This window comes from Aotus nancymaae, unplaced genomic scaffold (genome assembly GCF_030222135.1).
Source record: "Aotus nancymaae isolate 86718 unplaced genomic scaffold, 86718_ANA_hifiasm-v0.15.2.pri h1tg000002l, whole genome shotgun sequence".
In the NCBI taxonomy this organism is placed as follows: domain Eukaryota; kingdom Metazoa; phylum Chordata; class Mammalia; order Primates; family Aotidae; genus Aotus; species Aotus nancymaae.
This window is the reverse complement of record NW_026988413.1, coordinates 2,495,894-2,522,867: the sequence shown is the minus strand read 5'-3', so window position 1 is coordinate 2,522,867 and position 26,974 is coordinate 2,495,894. Positions and strand designations below refer to the sequence as shown.

Below are 26,974 nucleotides of genomic sequence, written 5' to 3'. Positions count from 1 at the left end.
ATAATTTAGTACTTCAGTGTAGCAAAACAGTTAAGAAGGCCAGAGGGCGTCTTTCTGGCTAAGCAACCTCTTTCTTACACTTAAAATATCGAGCCTGGAGTGTCTGCCTGAAGAATGAAAACTGAAAGTTCGTATCCTACAGGGATCAGGGTGTACCCTGCCCAACAGTTCTTTCTGGTTTTTATAAATTTCCCACTAAATTCTATTATTTTTCTTTGGTTTTGATATAAGACCTATCCTGTATGTTTTGCATTTCTAATGATCATTTCTGTGTTCAGATATTTCCTTAGTTATAAACAATAGTTGGCATTTTCCCAATGTTTAATGATTTCAGAAGACCTTCAATTAATTTCATATAATAAGCATTCTGCCTATTTAACAGATGAGAAAATAAAAACAATTCACTTAGTCATTGATTTTTGTTACATCAGAGAATGTCTGCCAGTAACAAGTATTTGTGGACATTTAAAAAATATAACAATATACTGAAGGATAATGTTACTATGTTCTATATAGATAGAACATGTGTTGATAAGACACTGAAAAGTATTCTATAAAGAATGAATTAAGTACAGAAAAGATTGGTATTAAACGGTGGTAATAAAAAAAGGACCCATATTACTGAGTTTATTCAGTTCAGACTTACTCTTGGCAGTAAGTTTCAAGAAAAGGTTTTAGAACTTTCTGAGTTCTACTTATTTCTGTTTCTTCTATTACAAAGCATAAATTGAGTGAAGGCAGGTGGGATTCACTTTAAAAACTATTAAGTTGTCCCCACAGCAGGCATCCTGGGCCGTCTGAGATTGAAACCTCACCCAGGAGTGTCACAGACTACTGTCACCCAAGTCAGATTCTTGACAAGAAGGGAAGACCCTTTGCCTGCCCCCACTGCTTTGCTTAGTCTCACAGGCTTCCCCGCCTTTCCTTCCCATTGCTGAAAGCGGTCCCTCCCCAAGGGAAGCAGAGCCTGGCTGGTGGCTCCATCCCTTCCACTAAGTACCCACTGCCTTCTTCAGTTGGTCTAAGCTTTGGTCTTTTGTCACAGCCCAGAATGTCACTGTTGGGGAATTTGGGTCAGAGAAAGGTGAAGTTTTCTTGTAAGCATACTTTCTCTGCATTTGAAAAAGAAAAAAATGACTCCTATGTCTCCATGATTTGATGCTATTTAAATTTAGGACTGTCAGAATTATATCTAAGTAGAGCTGTGGTTTAAAAAAAATAGGGGGCCATAACTGAGCTGAACAAAGACCTAAATTGTATTTACGTAGCGTTTCCCTGGTCTCCTCCCTGGCCCCACAGGACTGGCCCCCCTCCTTACCCCTCTAGTTTGCAGTCACTCCCAGCATCTGGGGAAATCATTCATTTTGTCATTGTTTCGTTCTTAAGTATACACTCATTTTAATAGTTTAATATCAAACTTGATGTGTTTATTTGATATTTCAGACTGTTAATTTTATTTAGAGTATATACTTTTTGGGTGCTAAACAAACAATAATGTCAAAGTTATTTGCTTTTTTAATTTTTAAAGAAATAATACAGCTTACCTTTGAAGCATTCAGAATTTTTCTTTAACTGTTGCATTCATGCTGCTTCTCTTTTGTTAAACTTCAAACGTCTTTTTGTTTCCTCATGAACAGGTGCTGCTTTCATGTTCCCATGTGTTCCACAGAGTAAGTCAGCCCCTCACGCCTGCTCGTGCACCACATGCCACTCTTGCAGTGCAGAGAAGCCAGACTCAGGTTAAAGGCTCCTAGGAAGAGCCGTTTACTTTATTCATCACCACCATTTATAGTTAAAGAAACATGACTATAGGCTACAGTACAACTCATCCTGTTTTGAAAATCATGAGTTTTGTGACAAAAGAACTACAAATGTTTATTTAACAGATTGTTGTCAGTGACGCACATCAAAGTGACAGCTGAATTCACATGATTGGTCTGCATGTGGCCTCATACGCATGCGCGACTCACCTTTGTGCTAGTTGATTTTAGAAGTTTTTGATGTCTCTGCATGTATATTCTTGTAAAAAAAATCATTTTTGGAACAGGTTTCATGAGGAAGGTGGTAACATCTGATGAAATTTCCTCACTTTATAACCTAAATTTGACTAAGTCTCATAGTTAAGAGAGAAAAGAACACTATAATTAGAACACTAACGTTGGAAGTAAAAATATTGTTTATAAGTAATTACTTATAAAATTTTAAGTGAAATGTTTTTCCTCAGGCATGTCTTCAGGCTTTTGAAAAGTTCACAAATAAGAAAACCTGTCCTCTCTGTAGAAAGAACCAGTATCAAACCCGAGTGATATGTGACGGGGCCCACCTGTTCAGAATAAAGTGTGCCACCAGGTGAGGATGCCAGGCCCACGTGGTGCTAAGCAGACACATAGAGATCAAGCTATGACAACTAATTTTTTTAAATACTGGCCTTTTATCTCTCTTCTTGGCCACCATAATGTCCCCAGGGCCTTGTACGGCACGGGCTTATAACAAGTACTGAAGTGTTGGTTGACATAGGGTCATCATAAATTAGTCATTTTCAAATATCTGTGTTTCAGAATCCAAGCCTGCTGGAGAGGATACGTTGTTAGAAAGTGGTACCAAAACCTGAGGAAAACAGTACCTCCCACAGATGCCAAGTTAAGAAAAAAATTCTTTGAAAAAAAGGTAGGTAGAGATCATTAATTCTCCAGATACGGTCTCTGTGCGGGTGACTCGCTTAGGGTCAGGAATGCTAACAGAGGCAGTACAACTTTGAGCCTCACTTCACTTTGAGGGCTTTTAAAAAATGGTTGAGATGCTGCTTAAATCCTGTTAACTTAAATCTGCTTTCCAACCTAGACGGTAAAACACTTTCAGATTTGCTTTTCATAAAGAAAAACCATAAAATTAGGTCAAATCTAAGCAACTTCCGTTTGGCCATTTTGTGCCAATTGTTTAAATAAACTGATCTCTTCGGACACAAGACTGAAACCAGCTTAACTTTTCCAGTCTCCTGGGATATACATAAATGAAGACATCTGCTGTACGTCTCATAGTAATGAAAATGGAAGCCACCTCTAAAAATAAAGCCCCCACATGCTACCATTGTATTGAGTACCTCGTGGGGTCATCAAAATGAGCTTTAGTGCTAACTTCCATGTCTGCCCTTCCTCTTCACCACTATTTATGTTCTATTTTTACTTTTGTGGGGTTCCTTTAACAATTCCCATTCCTTGTCCCCATACAAAAGGGACAGTTCTACGCATCAGCCTGTAGCTTCAGGCGAACAGCGGCGGCTCCAAGGCTGCCACAGGAGAGTCGTCACTTCTTCCTGGCAGTGTTGGCCTGAGAAGAGCCATGGCCTTTATAGCAGCCTAGCACACTGTGGTGCCGGAAATTTTGTATTTCTTATCAGTATTAACTCATTTCCTAGAGTATGGAAGTGAGTTACTGTGTGTTTGGCCAGTTTGTTCTTCCGGAGAGCCACGTCTCATCTTCAGAGTTCGCTCATCTCGGGTGTTGATTCTCAATTTGGTAAAGGACCACTGTGCACGATTGCTTCATCCTGCCTTTACATTCTTTCCAGCTTTTTATCTTCAGTCGCTGACAGTCAGTCTTGTTCTCTGAGTGACTCTTAGTAATTTCTAATGTTATAGTATGTTGTTTCTTTGATCAGAAGTTTGTTGTCACCTCTTATAAAATTTTAATTACAGATTTGATAGTCATTTTACCTTATGTATATAAATACTTTTCATGTGCACACATCATCTTATAATAACTTTTGAAGCTAAAGGCCCACTGAGAGTGTAGGTAGTCTCAGCCCCCTGAGAACTTTGCTGGAAACAAGCGAAGTGACTGTTACCATGTGCCTTGTGTTATCTGTAAAGTAGCCAGTGAAGGGTACGTTTCAGGCTCAGCGCTCAGGTGTTCAGACACCACAGGCTTCAGCTTCATGGAAAAAGAAAAAGAAAAATAAGAAAAAGCAAGTGACCAGGAGCAATCAGGGCAGGGAAACCTGATCAAGCGGGCTGCTGTTTCTAATTCAGTCTGTTCTGCAGACAAGGCAGATCCATAGCTCTGTCCCACCCGACATCCGGTCCGCAGCTCTGGGGCCATGCCACCTCCCCACAATTCCTGTTTTAATCCCTGGTCATCTCATCTGCTGCCCCCTCGTCCTGAGCCCTCTTCACTCTGCACACCCTCCTCTGACCCCCACGTCTGCTCGTCTGAGCGTACTCACACTCACACTCCGCCTCACATCCTGCCCGTTCCTACTGGTTCCCTCTGCCTTGCTTAAAATGTGCCAGCTTTTCAAAGCCTAGTTTAAGCTTTCTTCCAATTTCTTTGGTCTTCTCTAAACCTCTATTGTATGTTTAAACAATGCCATTCAAGAGATCAAGAAGAACAGAAGTATAAATGATATTCTAGCTTATATATTACAAATGTAATTTTTCCTTTGGGGCTTTTGAAGATGATCTCAGAAGATTTCAATAGCAAATTCACTTAAGCTGAATATCTATGAAGAAACTGATAAGCAAAACTGATTTTTTATTTTTTACAGGGGTGGGAGGGGAGGTATATGTTGAGAGCAAACTGTACACATTATTTTTAACTTTACTTTAGAGACAGGGTTTCATTATATTTCCCAGGCTGGTCTCAAATTCCTGGGCTCAAGTGAACCTCCCACCTCAGCCTCCCAGTTAGCTGGGATTACAGGCAAGAGCCACAGGCTAGGGCAGTGGCTTTCAAACTTTTCCTCAGCCACAATAAGAAATATCTTCTATACAGTGTTAACAGAAAAACCGAACTCTGTAAGGTATTTTAAAGAAGTTTATTCTGAGCTGATATGAGTGACTGACTGCAGGCCAGGAAACCCCCCTCTCATGGAGTCCTGAGAAGGTGCACCCTGGGCAGTCGGATTACAGTTTGCTTTTATACATTTTAGGGAGGCGGGAGTTACTGGCAAAGACATAAATCAGTACATGGAAGTTAGACGTTGGTTTGGTCAGAAAAGCATGATATATTGAAGTGGGAGCTTACAGATTATAGGTGGATTCAGAGATTTGCAGTTGGTTAAAGGAGTAGAGCTCTATCTAAATACTGGAGTCAGCAGAAGGGAACGTCTAAGTTGAGGGTGCTGTGCAGCAAGACTGATGGCCTGCGTCGTGACTGTCCCTTGCCGGGCATGGGCTTAGCCTTGTTTATACTTCGGTTTCTTACTGCCACAGTCTGTGTAGTCAGCCTTATCACCTCTTTTAAAACAAATGCTGGTCACGTGAGCTTAAGCTCCAGCAAGGAGCAGGCATAATGAGGGGGGTCTTATCTGTCTTCTCATCATGGCTGGGAATTCCATTGTTAAGGTTTTCCGAGGGCCCCTTTGGCCAAGAGGGGGCTCGTCCTGTTGCTGGGGGCATTAGGATTTTATTTTTAGCTTACAGCAATGACCCACCACTTGTATATATTTAATAGAAACAAAACTTTCACAAAGCAAAATCTACTTTTACCGCAGGCACCACACTGCACACTGTGATTTTTATTCCATTTCATTTTCCAAGTGCTGGGCCTACTACATTAATGTTATGAGTCACTGATGGGTGGTAGATAGCAGCATGTCTGCAAATATCAATAATTGCCACCTTAAATGTAATACAAGTGACTGTGTTATCTGCGGAACTATAATCTTACCTCGTTCAAGTTTCATGTGTTGGGGTGGGGAGGGACAGGAGATGTATACACACACACACACATACACACTCAGATCATAGTGAGCCTGTACTCATAATTTGTTACATGAATAGGCATGCTACAATTGCCTTAACTTCTAATTGTTCAATTCTGAAATCCAGGAGTTCCCAGCTGTCTGCTAGTTTCCTAAATCTCTACAGTTCCTTCATATCTTGCTCACTCTTGCTTACCTATCCCACTTGGCCATAAACACTTGGAATCTGTAAAGTCAAATCTCATGTTAAATAAATGAAGACTGAACTTACTCTAAGGTGGGGTATTAGCAGTAGGTAGTAGCTGTCTATATTGAACTTAGTGTATTAGCAGTAGGCAATAGTTGCCTATCTGGGTGCATGCCCTATATGCTTTTATGCCTATATGAGTAGACCTCAAAGGCTGTCCTTTATGATAAAGAGCACTTTTTAGTCATTTACCACCTGACTTCACAATTTGATGCTTTCTTTCTGCCTTTCCCACTTAATAACCTCATTCTCTGAGCAGTAGGAATGCTCTCAGAAATGTTAATCCACAATTTTAGAATGCCCTGCATGTTTAATGGAATCTGAGAGATCATTGAACTAGGTTATTGAATTTCACATTACCCAGGTGTGTGATGGTTAATTTATGTATCAGCTTGACTGGGCTAAGAGATGCTCAGGTTGTCTGGTTAAACATTATTGCTGGGTGTGTCTGTGAGGTATTTCCAGATGAGCTGAGCATTTGAATCAGTGGACTGAGTAAAGTCAATTCCACGTGTGCACGCGCACAGTCTCACTCTCTGGCGCATGCTTCCGCTCTGTCTCTGCCTGACTGCTTGAGCTGGGACATTAGTTTTCTCTAGATACACAGAAAGGAAGGTGTACCCATAAAATAGAAATCATTTTTAAATTACAAAATTGTTGTATACAACTTTATGCCATTAGAACTGAAAATATAATTGAAATTACTTCCTGTAAAAATAGCAAACATGGAAAGAAATTTAAAGTATGAAATGACTGAAAAAAATTATATGAGCATCTCAATTTTTACTGAAAATATATTAAATAAAATTTAACAGCCATTCTTAATAATGACAGCAAATTAGAACTAGAATGAAATTTCCTTGTCTCCTTAAAAACTATGTGTCAAATACTAAAAACACATTGTTTTAGGGAGTAAAACTTAATGAAAACTTGGTTACTTACGGTCATCACACTCGAGCCAATCCTTGCCAGTAACATGAAAACAAAACACATGTGCGTGCATGTATGTGTGTGTATATATATGTATATTATATAAATTCATATATTTATATTAAATTTTACATTAATGTTAAAATAAGCCAAACAAGGAATGTAGCAAACACTGATAGGAAAAATTTTTTTCTGATGGAATAAAAGGCTTGAATAAAATGGTAGACATTTTACACTGGATCTGAGTAAAAATGTCCACTTACCTTCTATAAATTTAATGTCATTTCTAACTCCCAAAGGAGGAGGATGGGCCATGCATTTGGGATTTGTCAGGTGAACTCTAAAGTTGATCTAAAGAAGTATGAAGAGCTAATCATTTTTTAAAAGGAAAGATTGATGAGATAGATAGAATAGTCTTGTTAGAGATCAAAATATATAAATTTGGCAACTCAGACTGTTGGGGAATAATAGACAAACAATGAAACAGTAGAAAGCCACACATCTCAGCAGACAAGAAATTTCAGTGCACTAAAGAAGCTATTTCAGGCCGGGCACAGTGGCGCACACCTGTAATCCCAGCACTTTGGGAGGCTGAGGCGGGCAGATCACCTGAGGTCAGGAGTTCAAGACCAGCTAACCAACATAGAGAAACCCAGTCTCTACTAAAAGTACAAAAAATTAGCCAGGCATGGTGGTGTGCACCTGTAATCCCAGCTACTCGGGAGGCTGAGGCAGGAGAATTGCTTCAACCCGGGAGGTGGAGGTTGCAGTAAACCAAGATCACACCATTGCACTCCAGCCCGGGCAACAAGAGCAAAACTCCATCTCAACAAAAAAAAAAAAAAGAAAGAAAGAAAAGAAGATGTTTCAGACCAGTGGACGACAGATTTGAGAAAAATCAATTGGGAAATTGAATCCATTCATGTGGAGGGGGATTAAAGAACACTGCTTTATACCTTACTGCCAAAAACATTCCACCCGGATTACATTCTGAAATACATTTTAATGGATACATGAAATTATTAGAGTCAAATAGCTTCCCAGGTGGCTGCTCTCTGCCTGCACTTTGTTAGTCAGGGGAGATAATAAGGGAACAGACAAACACCACAATCCTACCAGAACGTGTGCGGTTCAGAGAGCTGGGAGAGGCGCCCGGGTCTCAGATTCAGCTCTGCTGCTCACGGTCGTTTGCACAACTGCCACACCGGCTTTTACAGCGTTCTGAAATGAAGGGTGGGCTGTAGAAAAACATCGCAGGAACACGCTGGGTGGTCATCTGGCCTGGTTGACAAGGCAAAATGATCATCTTTATTTAAATGTTTAGTACAGATGGAGTATTTGCTCATATGTATTATACATTATATATTGATGTGTAGGGGATCCATCCATTTTATTGTTCTTTTTTAAAGATGTAATCATATGAGTAGAATAAGTATTTTACAGCTCAAAACTGGTACAGCTTAATAATAAATGTGAGATAAATAATATGACCACGAACCCCATCTTAGTAAAGAAAGTCATCATCCTCCTGAGAGATGCCTTTAGAAAAGATTCTTAAGTTTTATCTAGTGTGATAGTATACTGTTATCGTTATGTAGTTTAATCTGAGAGTAACATGTGAAAAGGTCATTTTTTTCCAACAATAGAAACAGAATTTTATTTTCACCAAGAAACAAACATGTTTCAGAAAAAAAAAAAAATTGAACTGCTTTCCTAAAAGTACCTATAAAAATTTTAACATAAGATGATAAGTAAAATGAGGCTTCTTAAGCTTCCAGAAATCACAGATTAAGATATTTAAAATAAAAATGTAACTTGGTTTCAGGTTCTCAACTCAGTCTTCATCATCTCATTACATCTGTGCTTTATATTTCCAGAAGTTCTTCAGAACTAAAAGTGTGTCCTAAATAAAGACCAGCTTCAGACACCTCGGTGTCTACAGGTTTCCTACTAATACGTCCATTAAAAATAAATTCCAAAGCCAGAATGAACAGTGACTTTATCAAGGCCCCTCTTGAGAGACTAGCTTTGTAATGTAGTCAGTGAAATTCCAGAAATGCCAGGTTTTTCTATGTAGTCTGGGAAGCCACCCATCTGTGTGTTCACTTGCATTCACCTCATCACCCACCCCATACTTAAATGTGTATGGAATTCTGATATTTGAATTTTAGAAATTGGAAATTTTACAAAGCAAAATGTGTAGCAATTCACAGGGTTGACTGTGGCAAATTCTTAATGATCTGGGGAACGAGAGTTTTGAAGTGGGAATAACATGAAACCACCAGCTATATTTCTAAGCAGCATCTCCATTCTTACTATTAGTGAATGTGAAAATATTGCAAATTCATTTTATTTTTAATCTAAAGAAAATGAAATCCCAAATTACAAAGAGAAATAAATCACGTGATGCACTCCACAATGAAACGTGCGTCAGCGTCAGCTCCCCTGACTCTGCCGGTCAGTAACTGATTCTCCACTCCCACCCACCAGCCCACCTCAATTCCAAATTCCAGGGCTTTGCAGACTTCTAGAGGCTGCTGAACTATAAGAGAAATCTGTGGCTTCAACAAAGTCATTGCCAACTTTTAAAACTTTTTATCTCACTAAGAGGAAAAAACAAAACACCATGTACCATGAGAATCATTTCATAAAAGAAATACCATTTTAACACCAGAAAAGGAAAGAGAACCTGACCACACATTAAAGGAGATTCCTTTCACACTGCAGACATTTGGCCTTATAAATACTGCACCCCATTGAATTTATTCTTTCTTTCTTGGCTGGCAGATAGGTGAAGGCTTGTTTGCCATACTTGGGAACCACTGGTTTCGAGAAAAGATAAGTTGGCTTTAGGGTGTGTGTTCTAGTCAACAGAAAAGAAGGCGAGGAGGGAGAATCAATAGAGAAGAAGGCGAGGAGGGAGAATCATTGGATATTTTTAGACATAACTGATCAGGAAGTATTTGTATCTTTTCTATGTTTTAGGATCTCACCAAGAAGGATATGTTTTTAATACTCAAGATTAGATTAACCCAAGCCATTCTGTTTTTATAAATTAACCCATTTTGCTTGTATAACTTCAGTCCTACGTCTTTACTCCTCTAATACAGGAGTTAGCAAAGTCTTTTCTTTCGTTTTCTTGCACCTTTTGGGTGTTGATGAGTGAAACCCAGGGCCCCGCTTTCCGTGAAGAGGAATGCTTACATACGCTGCGGGTTCCTTTTCACAAGGTTGTGTTGCTCTGGGACGTCACTGACACGTTCCTAACAAAACCGAACCACAGCAGTGGTGTCATGCTGCACTGTAGGTCCTTTCAGCTATACTGAAGTCCCGTGTTAAGAACTGAAAGGGTCAGATGCTGAGTTTTGTACCCATAGGTAAGTGTCAGAGAATAAAAATTCAGTCAGAAATGCCTTTGTCAGAGAGGGTGTTTGAGTTGTCTGGGGATGATACAGTAGTCCTCGTACACTTCATTCAGGTTTTGAGGAGCGCAGATCAAAGAGGCCTGAAAAGGTCACTCGAGCTGTTCTGCTAATACCTAGCACCGGTGTGTACAGAAAGTCCATGGTGTTGCCCAGAACGCAGTGGCTGGGCCTGCCTGCCTTTGATCCTTATCTAGAAATTCTGCTAGCACATGTCATATGATTGAGCTAGGGCCTTTTATTGCTGCAATTAAAACTTCTCAAGTGCATTATAGTATCTCCACCCCAGCTAAAAGTCCTGGACATTGTTTAGAAAGTGGGGTGAGTGATTTGTCAGATGCAGCGGCTTTAGGGGCTGCCGGCCCCCACACCCTCCAGCTTGAGATTTCTCGGACTTTTTTCATTTACATCTCACCAAACAGCATAATGGTCTTAAAGTTTGCTTAGTCCTTTGACTTCCTTTATCACGTAGAGATGGCAAACATTCTGTTGCTAACTTGAAGTGGCTCCAAGCAGCAGGACTGGAAGGATATTAAACCAGTAAAAGCTTATCAACTGATTCATTGATATGCTGTAAATTCCAGGCTTTTCATTTTGCTTTTGAGGGTGGCCATAAGTCAACACATTAGTAAGCAATTTGCTGACATCAAGATGGATCACTTAGAAAGCCCTCCTGGGTAGACAGAGTTCACCTGGGCTTTTGTTAGTGTATTTTTAAAAATGTTTAGCTGGCTCGTTACTTGTAAATGACCAGCAATTTTTACATATCAGTAACTCTAAATCTTAGTTACTTAGTTTATCAAGTATTTCAAATATGAGGCTTAAAAGGAAAAATACATTGAGATGTTCCTTCTTCGTAAAATTGAAAATGTTTAAGTATTTTGTCTGTTTCTGTAGAATTCATAATATTAACCATTAGTTTAAAAGCTAGAAGTCAGTTGTCATTTCTTCTCTTTTTTTGACAGTTCTTGTCCTTTCAGTTACTAAGGTCACCTGACCCACGTAAAAAGTGAGGGAGTAAGGAAGAATCAGGAGCACTGCACACAGAGGAACCTGACAATTAACAGTATTTCACAGTAGCTACCTGTAGGGTGTTACTTTGAATTAACTACAATTGGTAGTCAGTAAATAAACATTGATTTGACTTTTAAAAGGACCACTCTTGCTAACCTTTGAATACTCATCCCAGTTCACTTTTTAAAATTTGTCATAAATGTCTGTGGAAGGACTTTCACTATATTTATTAATAAGCTCCTGTCAGTGTTATGATTACAAGCTAAAGGTTGATGTTTTATTGAATTTTGGCACTGGAAGTTACTTCAGAATCCTTTTAGGTAGGCAGTGGCCTTTCTCAGTCCCCCTCAAAAAAGGATTTCTGCCGCACTCCTTTGGAATATGGACATTTGAGACATATATTTGCCCTCACTTCTAATCGATTGCAAACCTAAAGTCAGAATTTCTTGCATGCTCAGGGCCTTCCCAAGATGAATCGGTGCCTCCCTGAATCGAAGGTGCTCGTTCAAGGAGATAAGCAGTGCACACAGGAAAAAGCTCACACTGGGCAGCTGACGTGTGGAATGAAAGGAGCAGCAGCGCCCTGTGAGAGTTCAGAGCAGAGAGGTCACCTCCAGCCAGGTACACGGGACACATGTATCCCACTAGTCATTCATGTGCAGTCAAGGAAACAGAAAAATTCAACAGTGATTCACTGAACTGAGTAAACAAGTTTGGCCTGACCATGAGATTCACACAGGACAGAGGCTGTGAGGGGAAGCGGGTGGAGCCGGGCTCCAGGGAATTGCACCTGTGGGTCTTCCCACCCTGCGTCCCTCTGCCTCTGTGTCCTCATCCCACCCTACCCCACCGGCTGCATCTGCCCAGAGCCTCTTCTAGCTGACTCCCCAAGAAGCCTGGCGATCCCACCCTCCCTCCTCACCCCGTGTCTCCCGGAGTCCTGTGCCACCGGAGCTCTTTGTTAAAGGCACCGGTGTTTGTCATCCAGACCTTCGGGCTAGCACAGTGCCTGTTCCAAGACAGCTCGGCAATTTCCCAACTCTCTTCACCCCAGCCCCTTTAGAAATTGTTGTCATTCACCATGCGGATCCTGTAAGTGGTAAATTTAAGTTAAAATTATTTACTTTAGATTGATAAAATGCATGTTAAGTCTTTAAACACCATTACATATAAAGGGAATTGTTTTTCTCATTGAAGAAATGCTTTAATTTCTCTCAAGGAAGAAAAAAGTAATGAATTGTTAATAAGTATAAAAATGATATTTGGTTATGCAGGGTGAACGGATATTAAAATATAAATGAGACCTAACCGCATTAAAAGTCAATGTGAACTGCTTCCACGGACCCACACTTGGAGTTATGCACTTTGCAAGCCTTCATTGTAAAGGGGGCGCTGACCAGCACCTCTGGGCAGACGCAGGTGCGAGGGCCCAGGTGTGAGCACCCAACGCGCACGCCTGTCCAGGTGCATGTGGAGGCCGCTCAGGTGGTTCCCGCCTGCTGCAGCGCACCCTTCCTGCATGGAGCTGGGGAGAGACAATAAGTAAAATATTTTGTTAAAAATTTCAGGAAGTAGGCCGGGCGCGGTGGCTCAAGCCTGTAATCCCAGCACTTTGGGAGGCCGAGGCGGGTGGATCACGAGGTCAAGAGATCGAGACCATCCTGGTCAACATGGTGAAACCCCGTCTCTACTAATACAAAAAATTAGCTGGGCATGGTGGTGCGTGCCTGTAATCCCAGCTACTCAGGAGGCTGAGGCAGGAGAATTGCCTGAACCCAGGAGGCGGAGGTTGCGGTGAGCCGAGATCGCGCCATTGCACTCTAGCCTGGGTAACGAGCGAAACTCCATCTCAAAAAAAAAAAAAAATTTCAGGAAGTAGTAAGTGCCAGGAAGAAATAGAGAGGGCCGATACGGTCGTTCACGCCTGTAATCCTAGCACTTTGGGAGGCCAAGGTGGGCGGATAACCTGAGGCTGGGAAGAAGACCAGCCTGGCCAACATGGAGAAACACCATCACTACTAAAAATACAAAATTAGCTGGGAGTGGTGGTGCACGCCTGTAATCCCAGCTACTTGGGAGGCTGAGGCAGGAGAATCGCTTGAACCCAGGAGGCAGAGGTTGCAGTGAGCCAAGATCATGCCATTGCACTCCAGCCTGGGCTACAGAAGTAAAACTCTGTCTCAAAAAAAAAGAAAAGAAAAGAAAAATACAAAGAGAGGGAAGGGGAGTGAGTGAAGTGGAGGGTGAAATGTTTTAAATAAGGTGGAAATGTTTGAGGAGATGCACCCTGAACCCGAATGGAGGTTCTGTGCCATTCCCTGGAACCTCTGTCCAGGCAGAGGGCAGTGCAGCTTGGCGTGTGGGAGGGGCAGGCTGGCAGGGTGTGAGCTATTGGGCACAGGTGACCCCTCTAGGACCCAGACCCCTGTGAGGCCCTGAGCTGGGTGTTGAGCAGAGAGGCCATTTTTAAGAGGGAGACCCATGGCCACGTGAAAAGTGGAAACTGTCCTCAGAGCCCTGGGGGGTGCGAGATCAGCAGCTGGAATGAGACAGAGGGTGAAGAGGGTGGGGCTGGGGACTCCCAGGGAGAAGAGGCCATGACTCAGCCCCTCCAGCACAGTGGCTCCCTAGGAGCCTCCACAGGGCGTGCCCATGGAGGGGAGGCCCAAAATAACCAGATGAGACGTGCAGTTGGGGCTGCAGCACGCGGGGCTTGGAGACTGTTCCAGGTGACAGGAAGGCAGGCAGTCATGGCCCAGTCCCATGCAAATGAAAGCACAGATCCCTGTTTAAAAGCAAGCAAGCATGGGAAAGTGCCGTGGAAGTAGTGAACATGGAAAGATGTACTTCTGTGGCCTCTCTCTCCAGGGAGCATGTGGTGCTTTTTATCTGCTGTTTACTTAATGTTATTCTAAGTATAGACATATTTAAATTCGTAATGATTTTCACAATGCATCTTTATACCAGGATGTCAGTTTTTAGTGTAAATATAAGAGCATTTAATTCATACGTGGAATCACCAGAAGTGCACAATTCGTATTTCCAACCTCCTAGTGCACACACACATTGCATTCTTACTGGAAGAGCTGGATGCTAAGCACGGCTGGCTCTACTGTTTTTACTTTGCCTCTTGATACACACACATTCTACCCGGCCCTGCCTTCAGCTCACTGAGGAGTCAGGTCTGCAAGCGGGGCCCTGCATCTCGCAGCCTCTGGGAAAGTGGTTCCAGGGAAGTGACTTGCCTAGGAAAGCATGTGCACAGGGTTCCATGTCATCAGAATTTGAAGGGAAAAGAGAACACGTGGGACAGAGGCAATGGCTTGAAGCGGCAAAGGCTAAGAATTTCCAGATGTGAAGAAGATACAACCCGCAGGTTTAAGAAGCCCAAGGACCCCAATATGCCTTTGTTTAAACATCGAGTGAACCTGCAGATCATGAGGCACTGAGTCATCGTGGAAGCAGCCAGGAGCGAGGACAGACAACGGCAAAGGAGCCACCCTGGGACCGTGCAGACTTCCCGGTGGGAGCAGCAGAAGGCGGGATGACATCCTCCGTGTCCGCCTAGGCTTCTCTATGAACCAAATGAAAATAACGTTCAAGAACAGAGGCCAGAGAAAACCAGTCCAACAAAATAGCGTGCCGCTAGAAGGCCTTCATTACAGGAAGTTCTAAGGATGCACTGCATGAAGAAGGAAAACGGCCCCAGATGGGAGTCTGAGATGTCAGTGGTAAAAATGTGAGTAAATCTAATAGGCATTGATTCCACCAAAGAAGAATAATGATGTCTCACAAGTTAGAGAGCGCTTATGACAAAAATAACATAAAGCAGGAGAGGATAATTAAGAAGTACGCTAAGATCCTTGTGTTGGTTCAAGGGATAAAAATTCCAATTTAGACCTTAATAATGTAAGTATGCATTTCTAGGGCGACAGCTAAAAGAAGAGAAACAGTGTTAACCCTCAAAGTAGTAAAGAGGATGAACAGAAAACTTTAATTGAAAAGAAGAGCAGAAATTAAGCCAATGGCAGGGCAGATGGAAGACGCAGAGCAGGACGGGCACACGGTAACAGAGCAAAGCGGACCGCGTGCTCCTGCAGTCAGTCAGATCACGCACATGTTACTCAGAAGAGACGCCTGAGTACACAAGAGCAGTGTGCGTGTAACATATTATACATACTACAATATACACGTAAAGTAAACTCCTTACAGAAGAAAGTGATGTACTGATGCCTTACAAAAGAGATTTTAAAGCAAAGGCATTATTAGAGATAAGGGTGTAGAATACCACACCCAGCAACTATAGCACATATATTCTTTCAACGTACAAATATATCATTATAAAAATCGACCGTATACTCATGAATGATGCAAATTTCATCACAGGTTAAGACATTTCTGTTTTATAATGTCAGCTTTCAGACTCGGGGTGCCTGTGCAAGTCTGCGACTAGGTGTATTGCAGGACGCTGACCAAACGTCAGGGTAGAGATGATCCTGTCACCTAGGTCATGAGCACAGTACCCAAAAGTTAGTTTTTCAGCCCTTGCGTCCCCCAGCAGTCGTCCCAGTCTTTATGGGACGCGTTAGCGTCTTTATGTCCATGGACTTTCAGAAACTTACGTCGTGTTGAGTATGTTCCCTGACCACAGTGCAGCTGAGGCTAGAAATACAATTTTTTAAAAACTAGAAATACTTCTCACGTTTGGAAATAAACAGTTCTAAATAACCCATTAACCAAAGACAAAAATGGAAATTAGAAAAAAACAATTAATAGCGAAAGTACGTATCAAAGCTTGTGGAATGTGAGCAATGGAATATTTGCACCTGCCATGCTAGGTTTTCTCTGCAGGATCAAACATACGAGTATGGAATTCGTTTGTGATTCTTATTATATTCATATATCCTAAGCAGTTATTTTCTCTCTTGCTATATTACCAGTTACCATTAAGACTGGAGCAGTAAGTGTGAAGGGCCACCCTCGCTGAGATTTATTTGGTATATATGCAAAATTGACAAGTCTGTTTTTTTCAATAAGTGCCTACTGTGGTCAGTGCATGTACTGAGCTCTTGAGAGGGTTTAAAGGCGGGGCATCATGACAGATGCAAAACCCTTTAGAAACACTGGATGGTGCAGGGCCAGTGGCTCACACCTGTAATCCCAGCACTTTGGGAGGCAGAGGTGGGCAGATCATGTGGTCAGGAGTTCGAAACCAGCCTGACCAACATGGTAAAACCCCATCTCTACTAAAAATACAAAAATTAGCCAGGCATGGTGGCACACACCTGTAATCCTAGCTACTCAGGAGGCAGAGGCAGAAGAATCACTTGAACCCAGGAGGCAGAGGTTGCAGTGAGCCGAGATGGCACCATTGCACTCCAGCCTAGGCGACAGAGCGAGAATCCATCTCAAAAACAAAAACAAACAAAACCCTGGATGGTATTATCAGTGTTAAGAACACACTCCTGGCCCCAGGAACTGATGTTCTAATGAAGGAGACAGGACTTGTATACCACAGTGACGAAGGCAGGAGGCGGCCCGTAGGTGACATCAGAATTGGACCTCAGGGTGTCTGTCATCAACAGGGCCACTTATGAGTCACCCAGCAGTTGTTCAGAACATATGAGCTCTTTTCTATCTCAAGTGTTTGAAGGAAAATGTACTTTAAAAAGTCCTAATGATGCTGTCTTTGGAAGTTTCTCTTGAGCCACCAGTAACTCATTCATGTAACATCAGGACAGCTGGGACCCCTCCAGGTGCCTTGTGGACAGAGATACACTCACATGTAACAGATCATCTGCACACACAGGTGATACTATAACACAAACGCACATATACACTATTTAGATGTGGCTTGCACGCTTATTCTGTTCCTCTCAAGTGGCTTCTGAAAGCTTGCTCCCAGTGATACCCACTGCTTGGAGCTGGGAGGTGATAACCTCCAGGAATGATAACGAATGCTGTGTTAAATAACTTTGCATATTTAAAAAAATGTCATGGGTAACTTCTGTGACTGTCGTTCTTAAACCTGAATGGGCCTCAGAATCACCTGGCGGGCTTGTAAAACACAGAGTGCAGGCACCCCCTTCACTGTGGCTTCGGCTGGCCTGGGGCGAGGCCTGAAGCTCTGTTTTTCTCACAAATTCCCAGGAGCTGAGGCTGCGGGTCTGGCCCCGCTTTGAGAATAAATGGCTGGATCATATTGATCATTTCATTCAATTGATCAGTCATTCCAAATAGTACTTTTATGTTCAAAACTAATCTCAGAACATACCTCATAACTTGAAACACTTCATAAGGTGTGGACTAGAATGTGACCCTTTTCCTGAGGTATAATTTTGGAGGAAGAAAAGAGCTTGCTTTTCAGGCATATGTGGAAAGTATCTCACACTTAAAAAAAAAACACAATTTATAGAAAACCTGAATTATAAGGTGTCAATTGGAGGTAATTTAATGTTTCCAAGTAATTTTTCCTTTTACGAAATGTAGAGAAATCTTCTACTTTCAATTATTTAGATATTATTAGATACTTGCAAGGCCAAGGAACAAAGAAAATTAAAATTAAAGCCTTAGGAAACATTACCAATTGAAGACCATAAATTAAGATACAGCTGCTTGGCAATTATAATTACATTCAGGGTGAAAGAGAATTTGACTCATAAATAGAAAAGCAGCTTCCACCAGGCTTCCAAGTACGGCTAATCCCAAAACACAGGTGCCTGGAAGATCCTCAGCCACCCACTTCATTCAAACCCCAACCCTTGTGGACCGCCTGCTGTGTTCACAGAATGTTCTTTACTGAAAAAGATCTCTCATCCTTAAAGCCAATACTCATTCTTCTAACATCCCTGAGACAAAGGCAGTTCAGTCTCCACAGCACTCAACCCCGCGCTGTCTCAGGATCTTTCTGCAGAAGGGAGCATATTGGAAGAGAACTCTGTGTCCTCAAAGGCACCTTCTGAAGTCTGGTGACTTAAATACACACTACATTCTGCCAGGTGGCTCCACATTAATAAAAGAAAAAGTGAACATCAGGTCTCCAGTAGACTAGAATGTTTGAAACCTGAACAGCCAGGTACTGTTCAAAATGCGTTTTCTCCATCACACATCTAAATGTGTGAGATCCACCCGCTCCCCAGGCCTTGTTCATTTCATCCCTCTCCTTTGTGCTTCAATCCCAATTCTATGAAGCAGATGTAATGGCTAAATCAGGACACTTAGTGACTGAAAGTCGGAGCTTCGGTCTCATATGGCAGTTCAGGTGTCCTGGCTTGCAGGCAACCTGCCAGCCTTGGGGCTCAGGAACTGTCTCCCTCTGTCCTTCTGCTCTGCCACCCCCTGCGCCTGGAGAGCACCCAGAAGACACACGAGCCATGTCCATCTGGAAGAACTGGTTCACGTGGCCCCATCTGGGCACAGGGGAATGGGAGATGCCATCTCTGGATGAGCCACAGCTCTGCACTTGAAAGGACAGGCAAGCGGGCAGGAAGCGCGGCTGAGAGTCGCCACTGGCACAGCCTTTTACACACCTTATTCTCCCTCGCTTACATCTGTCTTCACATTTCCTAAAAAGGAGCTGCTGGTGTGGCCCTGAAGCAGCTACCTCTCCGTGCCTCAGATGACACCAGTGGCTGCTCTGTAATGACTCAGACCTTTAGAGTGTATGATCACTTGGGCCCAGGAGGCCGAGGCTGAGTGAGCGGTGATGGCATCACTGCGCTCCAGTCTGGGTGACAAAGCGAGATGCTGTCTCCACAAAACAAAGCAAAAAATGCCAAAAACCCAAAAGACTGTATTCAATTAATAAACGTTGAAGTGATAATATTTTGGATATGTTGGGTCAAATAAAATATTAATTTCACCTTTTAAAAAACGTCATGTAACTCCCAGAAATTTTTACATGACATATGTAGCCCACAGGATGTTTCTGCTGGACAGAGCCGATCCTGCAAAATTGGAACTTTTCTCTCAACTTTTCATTTCAAATGTATTCCTGCTAATGTCCAAGGCTCACAACCAAGTAAACAGCAGGGGAGGGAAACAAATACATGCTTTTCCCCTGCCCTCCTCAATTCTTCAGCTGGAACCCTGTAAATGAAACAAAACGCTTAACAAGAGAAAATTACACAGATTTACTTAGTAAGTCCCGTGTGACACAGACGCCTTCCTAAGGCAGGAAAGCCCTGAAGAGACAGTGAGGCCCGAGCGCCTTCCATACTAGGTTGGATGAAGAAGGGGAGGCTGTGGGTAGGCGTGACGGGACGAGGGAGTGAGGCCCGAGCGCCTTCTACTCTAGGTTGGATGAAGACAGGGAGGTCGTGGGGAGTAAGCGAGGAGGGTGGGGGTCGGTGGGGAACTGCAGCGAGGCCTGCGCACTCGGCCTCCTCATGGCTACCTCCGTCTTCAGAGATGAGGGCGCCTCTCACAGGAGAGTCCTGTGACCCACTTTGGGGATGGGAGAGAGGTCCCTCCTGCAGCTGTCATTTCTCAAATTCCTTTGGGAAGGAATGTTTTTCTCCTTAAAATACTCCGTGTGCCAAGGTGCCACATTTTGGGGTAGTGCATTCTGAACTCCATCAGATCGGGGTTCTTGTAGTAATCTGTCCAGATAGATGACTTGGATTTATAGTTAAGTAAAATAACAACATGTCTATTTCCCTAAAAAGTATTATTCAAAGACACAGATGAGGAAGGTTAGCAAAACAGATGGTCAGGCTCGAGAGCGCTTCCCGGAAACCTACACCGAGAACGCCAAGCTTGGGTGTGAGCTCGCGCCTCTCCCTCTTCCCTCAGTTCACAGAAATCAGTCACCGCATCCTGTGCTCATACGACACCAACATCGAAGAGCTCTTTGCAGAAATCGATCGGTGCTTGGCGATAAATCGAAGTGTTCTTCAGCAGTTGGAAGAAAAATGTAGCCATGAGATCACAGAAGAGGAATGGGAAAAAATCCAAGAACAGGTAGGCTTGGGCTGGCAGCCTGGCCAACCAGCCGACTCAGCTGCAGCCCCAGAGTCTGTGGGGAACCGCATGTCAGGGGAGGGCAAGGACTCATTTTGGAGAGCCCAAGAGTGTCAGGCCCGGGGTAGCCTCTGCCCTGGCTGCCCCTGCACCTGTGGCAGGACCTTCGTCACGGGCTTTAGGGTGACGGCCAAGGTCCCTTCGGTTTGAAATTCTGGAAGTTCTTGTTGGATGATGCTGTTTTGTGAACCGTGAAAACACCGAAGTTAACAGATCACCTTCCCAGAGGTTTCCGCAAAGTTCCAGCCGAAAACGACCTTGAGATGACTCAAAAGCCAAGGTGGGGAAAGCTTACTTTGAAGGTCATAAAATTAGGAAATTTGGAAAAGTACAGTAGTTAGTAAAGTGTTTTGAAAAACAGTCCTCTTGATTACTTAATTAAAAGGAACTATATATTATCAATGTTCAGCATTTTAGGAGGTATTTTTGTTTTAAAATTGCGTATCACAGGTGGGCTACTATCTATCTCACTCCACGGCTCCCAGGAGTAACAGAGTGTATTATAAAGTTCATGTGATCAACACGGAATCAAACTTCTGCATGTGTAGAAGACCCACGTCTCGGGACACATGGTTCTCATTTCACTTTGAGTAACTTTCTGCTAAACTTAGTGCTAAACTAACCTGCGTGGCCGCCTCCTGTCCCATGTGCTGCAGGCTCTGCGCCGGGAGGCCCGTGACTGCTCCATCTGCCTGGCCCCTCTGTCCCTTGCCAGCAGTCAGCGCGTGGACACAGGCCAGCGTTCCCGAGAAACAGCCCTCCTGTCCTGCTCACACGTGTTCCACCACGCCTGTCTGCTCGCGTTCGAGGAGTTCTCCGTGGGAGACGGGCCTCCTTTCCATGCCTGTCCTCTCTGCCGCTCCTGCTACCAGAAGAAAATTCTTGAATGTTGAATTCATATTCAGGGAAAGTAAGAGAATTCTGAGGAAAAATGTTTACCACAATTTTGGATGAACTGCATGGGTTGTTTTAAGTACTACAACGTAATCTGTTCCCCAGAGAAATAAGCTATTGGTAGTTGTAGGAAATCTAAGTGTATTTTAAAAGCTGACAGCCCATCTAATTTTAGTCTTTTGTCTCTAAAAAGTAAATTTCAAATTCATTAGGTTAGTCCCTTGAAATAAATGAATGGTGCAAAAAATGAGTTTGCTTACTTTTAAAAATGGAGGTTAAGATATAACTAGTGTCTGACAAGCCAGTAAACTAAAAACGCTTCTCAAGTTCCAAACGTTTCCATTAATATTTTAAGTGTCTTAAAGCCTTTGCCGTTCCTAATGTTTGTTTTGTAATAATTGCTGTATTTGTGTAGTAAAATATAAAAATAAAATATTCAGTGGCATTCAACAGCAAAAACCAGAAATTTTAATGTCTTAGAGCAATAAAGACTGTTCATACATTTAAAAAAGTGAAACTTTTTGGCTAAGAATTGTTTTTGTCATTGGTTTACAATTACTGGGAGCTTGGTTATTTACAGTAACTAATTACAGTCTCATCAGTTAGGTTGCCCCTCACCGAGTAACAGATAAAGCCCCAAATCTCAGTGGCTCGCCGAAGGCAAATGTGATTTCTGAGGTGTCCACCCCATGTCAGCCATGGGGTGAGGCTGAGGGTCTGCCATGGTGACCGTGGCTCCTTTTGTCTTGTGACATGAAGGCTCCTTTGCCCCAGAGTCCCCTAGTGAATCCTCTCACTGCTGGTGGAGGAGGAGGAGAATTTTCCAGGCCATTCTTGGAAGTGGTGCTCATCGCTCCAACCACAGGTAACTATGAGGGGCAAGGAAACAGCAGGGTGAGCCCAAGAGGAGAAAGCCAGCCAGGTGCCACATGGCACAGGCTCAGAAGAACCCGCCATCTAATGTGCAAAGAAATAGGAAAATTTCCATCATCTCATCACTTAGAAAAAGTACTCTGACATGTTTTGTGATTTACACATGTAACTACATAGGTGTGTGTGATTTATGAATAAATATGCATACACTGGGATGTGCTCTAGAGCACGTCACTGCTTTATTACACTGATCTGGAAAAAGGATTTAGTACAGTTATACCCAAAGGAACACTGGACCCATGTGGCAGAGCCAAGCAACTAGAACATGACTCAGAAATCAGCGAGACACTTGGACAGGACCAGGAGTCATTTCACTGCCATGAAACAAGGTTGGGGTGGGGATTCGGAAACACAGCAGGAAGCACTCCTGCCCCTCAGAGGGCAATGAGCTGATCCCATATTGGTATGAGGAATGGTTTATTTTCTGGTGACCGTATGTGGTACTATTTCAACCGCCACAAGAAACCCCAAAAGGGCTACTGTTTTGTACTATTTATATACACTATACTTCCTTTTTTTATATAAAAGTAAATGTAACACGTAAACTGAATTCAGGATTCATCCCAACCTTCGAGAGCCAGCTTCTCTGCGGTCAGGGAGGAAACAGTTGTCACATCACCACCCAGGTTACATTCGTCTGCCACTGGAATGACTAGAGCCCCCAGGCAGTGGCCTGACTGCAGACGACTGGCTCCTGGGGGCAGACAGGCTCTCTTGCTTCTCTTCATTGGTCACAGCTTAGCATGTTCCTCCCTTCAAGTCTTTAGTAAACAAAGCACTTGCAAAAACCCGTCACTACCTTTCAACTCTCTTGGATAAGGGGAGCCGTTCTACAGCTTGGACTGAGAACCTGTGCCCTAGAAGTGCAATTCTGACTAGAATGTGTGAAGGGAGTGGGTGCAGGAGACAAAATGGCTGAAATGAAAATGGGAGCCACCAGTCCCATCTGCAGCTACACCTCAAGATGTCTACAGATGTGGTCAGTGTGACGTGTGCAGGAGGGAGGGTAGAGGGATGCAACAGGCAGGGAGGGGCTCCTGGGGACAGCAGCCTGCCCGCTGGCCTTCACTTCTTGGCCTTGCCCTGGGCAGCCACAGCTTCCACGGCTTTACGCACGGTCTCTTCATCCCCCAGGAACTGCATGGGCTTGATGGGTTTCAAATTCTTCTCCAATTCATAGACAATGGGCATACCAGTCGGCAAGTTCAGCTCCATGATAGCCTCTTCAGAGAGACCCTCCAGATGCTTGCCAATGCCCCGGAGGCTGCTGCCATGGGCTGCAATCAGCACCCAGTTCCCCTCCTTGATCTGGGGAACTATTTCTTCATTCCAGAAGGGCAGAGCCCTAGCAATGGCGTCCCTCAGACTCTCACAGGAGGGTAGCTGATCTTCTGTGAGGTCTGCATACCTGCGATCCTTACTGATGTTGCTGTAGAAGGGATGGTCGGGCTCCGTGGGAGGTGGTGGGACATGATAGGAGCGCCTCCAGATCTTACCTGGGCCTCGCCGTGCTTTGCAGCAGTTTCTGCTTCATTGAGACCAGTTAGACCCACATAGTGCCGCTCACTGAGGCGCCAAGTCCTCACTACTGGCAGCCACATCTGATCAGTGGCATCTAGCAGTGTCCAGAGGGTCTGGATTGCTCTCTCCTGCACCGAGGTGACGCAGATGTCAAACTCATAGCCAGCATCTCGCAGCGCCTGCCCGCCACGCTTCGCCTCCTCGTGGCCCACCGGGCTCAGATCGGCGTGGTACCAGCCGCTGAAGCGCTTCTCCAAATTCCACGCGCTCTCACTGTGCCGGATCAGCACCAGCTTGTAGACGGACATGGCTGCGGGATGGGGATGCGGCACCGACCGGGCGCTCTAACACTTTTTAATGATGGTTACCATCATAAAATTTGGAGACTAGTTTGGAGAATGCTTTAAACAATGAGTGAGCACTTTTATCGTAAGATAGCAGAGGGAAACTGAATCACAGAACCTCCGATTTACACAAGCCGACATTTCTCTCCCCATACCGTGACAGGCAGAGCACAGCATGTGTCAGAGGCCGGGCAGTCAAATTCCGCTACCCTAAACTTTGGATCTGGACGGAGAGTCCCACGCGGATCATTGAGTGATGGGAAGAGCCCAGGAAAGGCCGTGCCTAGGGCTGTGCCCAACGCCTCTTCCTGGGCTTTCTCCACATCTATGAGCCATCCCAGACACTCCCGCAAACACCTTTCCTGATTATGTTGGCAGAGTCAACTTCTATTCTTTGCAACCAAGTGCAGTATTTTGCTGGTGCAGGAACTCGTGTTAGTTGCAGGCAACAGATACTCAGGAAAATCAGTGGGATGAGGCAGGCACGGTCATCTAACTTCACTGAGGATGAGGGCCGTGAAAACCCGTAAGTACTGAGGGGTGGTATGGGGCATCTTGTGGCAGTTAACAGAAAATCAGGTGATTTTCTTACTAAAAAGTGGCCATGGAATGGCACGCCCATCGCAGGCTCAGGAGACCAAGTTGTAACCACAGAATATAAAAAGGACCTGAATGAAGCAGCTGCTTCTCTGAACAATTTGGAGATAATGACACATTGTCAGGTCAAGTCACAAAACAATGCGAGCTTTTATACAATCACACCACAGCCTCATCAGATCTCTTCATGAAAATGGGGGCGCTGACCGAGAGAGAGGGGCCTTCAGAAGCACAAATTCATGGGAGGACTTGGAGACAGGGAGCCCGGCCCGCAGCTCTCACTGTGGCTTCCTGGCCAGCTAAAGCAGTCCCTGTGGAATGCGGCCATTCCTCCCTTAACAGGTTGGAACCCACCTGACAGTCACCTTGCAAGATGCAGCCACTTCTCGTGCCTTCTCACACATCCCTTTATGCCATTAAATCCACTTAATCAGGAGCCTAGCATGCTGTGTGTTGGGGAAAATCATTAAATTAGTACCAAGTCTAGACAGAATTCTTACAGAACTGTGGGACTGGAGGCATTTGTTAACAACAGAGGTTATAATCTAGAATGAGTATACCTGTCATGACTCTTTATAAACCATGTAATACAATCGTAAGGTACATGAATGAAAAAGAAACTGAAAACCTAAAACAAAGGTTTAAAACCTAAAAAAATGACACTGTGATTGTAGTGGCCTGTATTTACACCCAGTTCATCTGCCCACCATTGCCTGCAAACATCTGCAGCTTTCAGAGTGGCGTTCCTTATCTGTCAAATGCAGGTGTGCATTTTCCACTTCACGAGGCGGTCCTGAGGGCCACTGTGGGAGGACAGAGCACTTGCCCCTCCACCACACCCCAGGCCCCTCTCACCACTCCCGCTTCGAAGTCTTTGATGAGATTCCACAGTCAAGACAAAAAGAAAAGAAAAAGTGAATCACTCTTGAGACCGAAGGAAAGCAGGCAGTGGGGAGGAAGTGAACGGGGAGGAGGAAGACAACACTCCACTTGCCATTTCGCCCTCTGACTCTGCTGTGGAGTCCACACAGAACAACTGCGATGACTTCAAGATGCTGTAAAGAAAAGCTGCAGAGTCAGTATCAACAGCTATGGCAGCATCACACACTTGGTTCTCAGGAGTCAGGGTTTGCAGGTGGCCCCATTCATTTCATAACAGCTTTTCAAAGGAAAGGAGAAGACACTAAAACAGCCATAAAATGGTTCCGGTAACTGATAAAACTTCTGTTCGCAGATTCATAGCCCACATGACTCCCCGCTCCTCACACTCAGACACTGCATATTCTTCTACATCACTCCCGCCCTCCACAGCCACTCACACAGGGCCGCCCTGCTGTTCACAATCCATGCCCATGAACTTGACTTCTGTAGCACCCTCAGAAGTCACAGCAGAACACCAAAGTCATATCCGAGAATAATGAGGTTTTGTCTGAAGTTTCTATTTGATTCTATTTACCCTTGAAAAAAACTGTTCCTAATTAAAGAACATAGAATTGGAAGTTAAATAACTTCTCTTTGAAAAGGTAAGTTTATTGCCTAATACTCCTTCAAGACATATGCATCAGTCACAAGTCTGGAAGTTTTTAAATCTGTATTTGTGAGTTTTAGGAATTTCTACTGATGCTACATTTTCTACACTGCAACAAGTAATTTGTAATTTGCATACACAGTACTTTTGCTTCGGTGGTATCTGTAGTAATTTGCATACGCAGTACTTTTGCTTCGGTGGTATTTGCAGTAATTTGCATACGCAGTACTTTTGCTTCGGTGGTATTTGTAGCAATAATTTTTACCTAAACAATATTCAAAAGCCAAAAAAAAAAAACTCCAAAATGGTCTTTGTATTATTTCTTCTTTCAAACCACATTCCAAAGGTATGCTTTTCAAACTCAACTTCACCATCTATTAGGAGGTTAGAAAGCGAAACTCAGTGGTCTGTGTCTAGTATTTTTAAAATAACAATAAAACAGAAGATGCCAGCACGCACACATAGGAAAAACGGGTACTGTCTTGTTAAATTTTTGCTTACATGTATGTGAGAGAGACAGAGAGAGACAAAGAGAGAGAGAGAGAGAGAGTGTGTGTGTGTGTCATGGGTTATTTCTTACTGTGGTCAAAAAGTTGAAAGCCACTGGTGCATACACTTCTGCCTGCCGGTGAATTAACCAGATGCTGACAGCATTTATTCCTCCAGGAACTCTGGGTGAAGCCGCCCAAACCACAAGTAGGTGCTGCTCAGTCCTTTTATGGGAAAAAATTAGACAAATCAAACAAGTCTAAATAATTCACATAATTAAATAAAATACAAGCTGTCAATTACTGATGCTATGTTTTGGGTTATAAGAAACTG

The 26,974-nt window shown here is 43.6% G+C and overlaps 1 protein-coding gene and 1 pseudogene across 4 annotated transcripts in view; one reads left to right on the top strand and one right to left on the bottom strand.

Annotated features, from left to right (window-relative positions):
* Positions 1–21,734, top strand: part of RNF32 (ring finger protein 32) — a 39,954-nt gene extending 18,220 nt beyond the window's left edge. For 2 of the 4 annotated variants that reach the window (XM_012445322.3, XM_012445321.3), the window contains exons 5-9: positions 1,638–1,670; positions 2,225–2,349; positions 2,559–2,667; positions 20,108–20,275; positions 20,992–21,734. In XM_012445322.3, the coding sequence (XP_012300745.2) occupies positions 1,638–1,670; positions 2,225–2,349; positions 2,559–2,667; positions 20,108–20,275; positions 20,992–21,228 (672 nt within the window). In that variant the 3' untranslated portion in view covers positions 21,229–21,734. Of the gene's footprint in view, positions 1–1,637; positions 1,671–2,224; positions 2,350–2,558; positions 2,668–2,991; positions 3,111–20,107; positions 20,276–20,991 lie in introns of those variants that run through there. The other 2 variants (XM_012445323.3, XM_012445324.2) reach the window with 2 other exon arrangements.
* A 1,424-nt stretch (positions 21,735–23,158) lies between these two features.
* On the bottom strand, positions 23,159–24,481 carry LOC105712319 (phosphoglycerate mutase 1-like; annotated as a pseudogene).
* Positions 24,482–26,974: the final 2,493 nt, after the last annotated feature.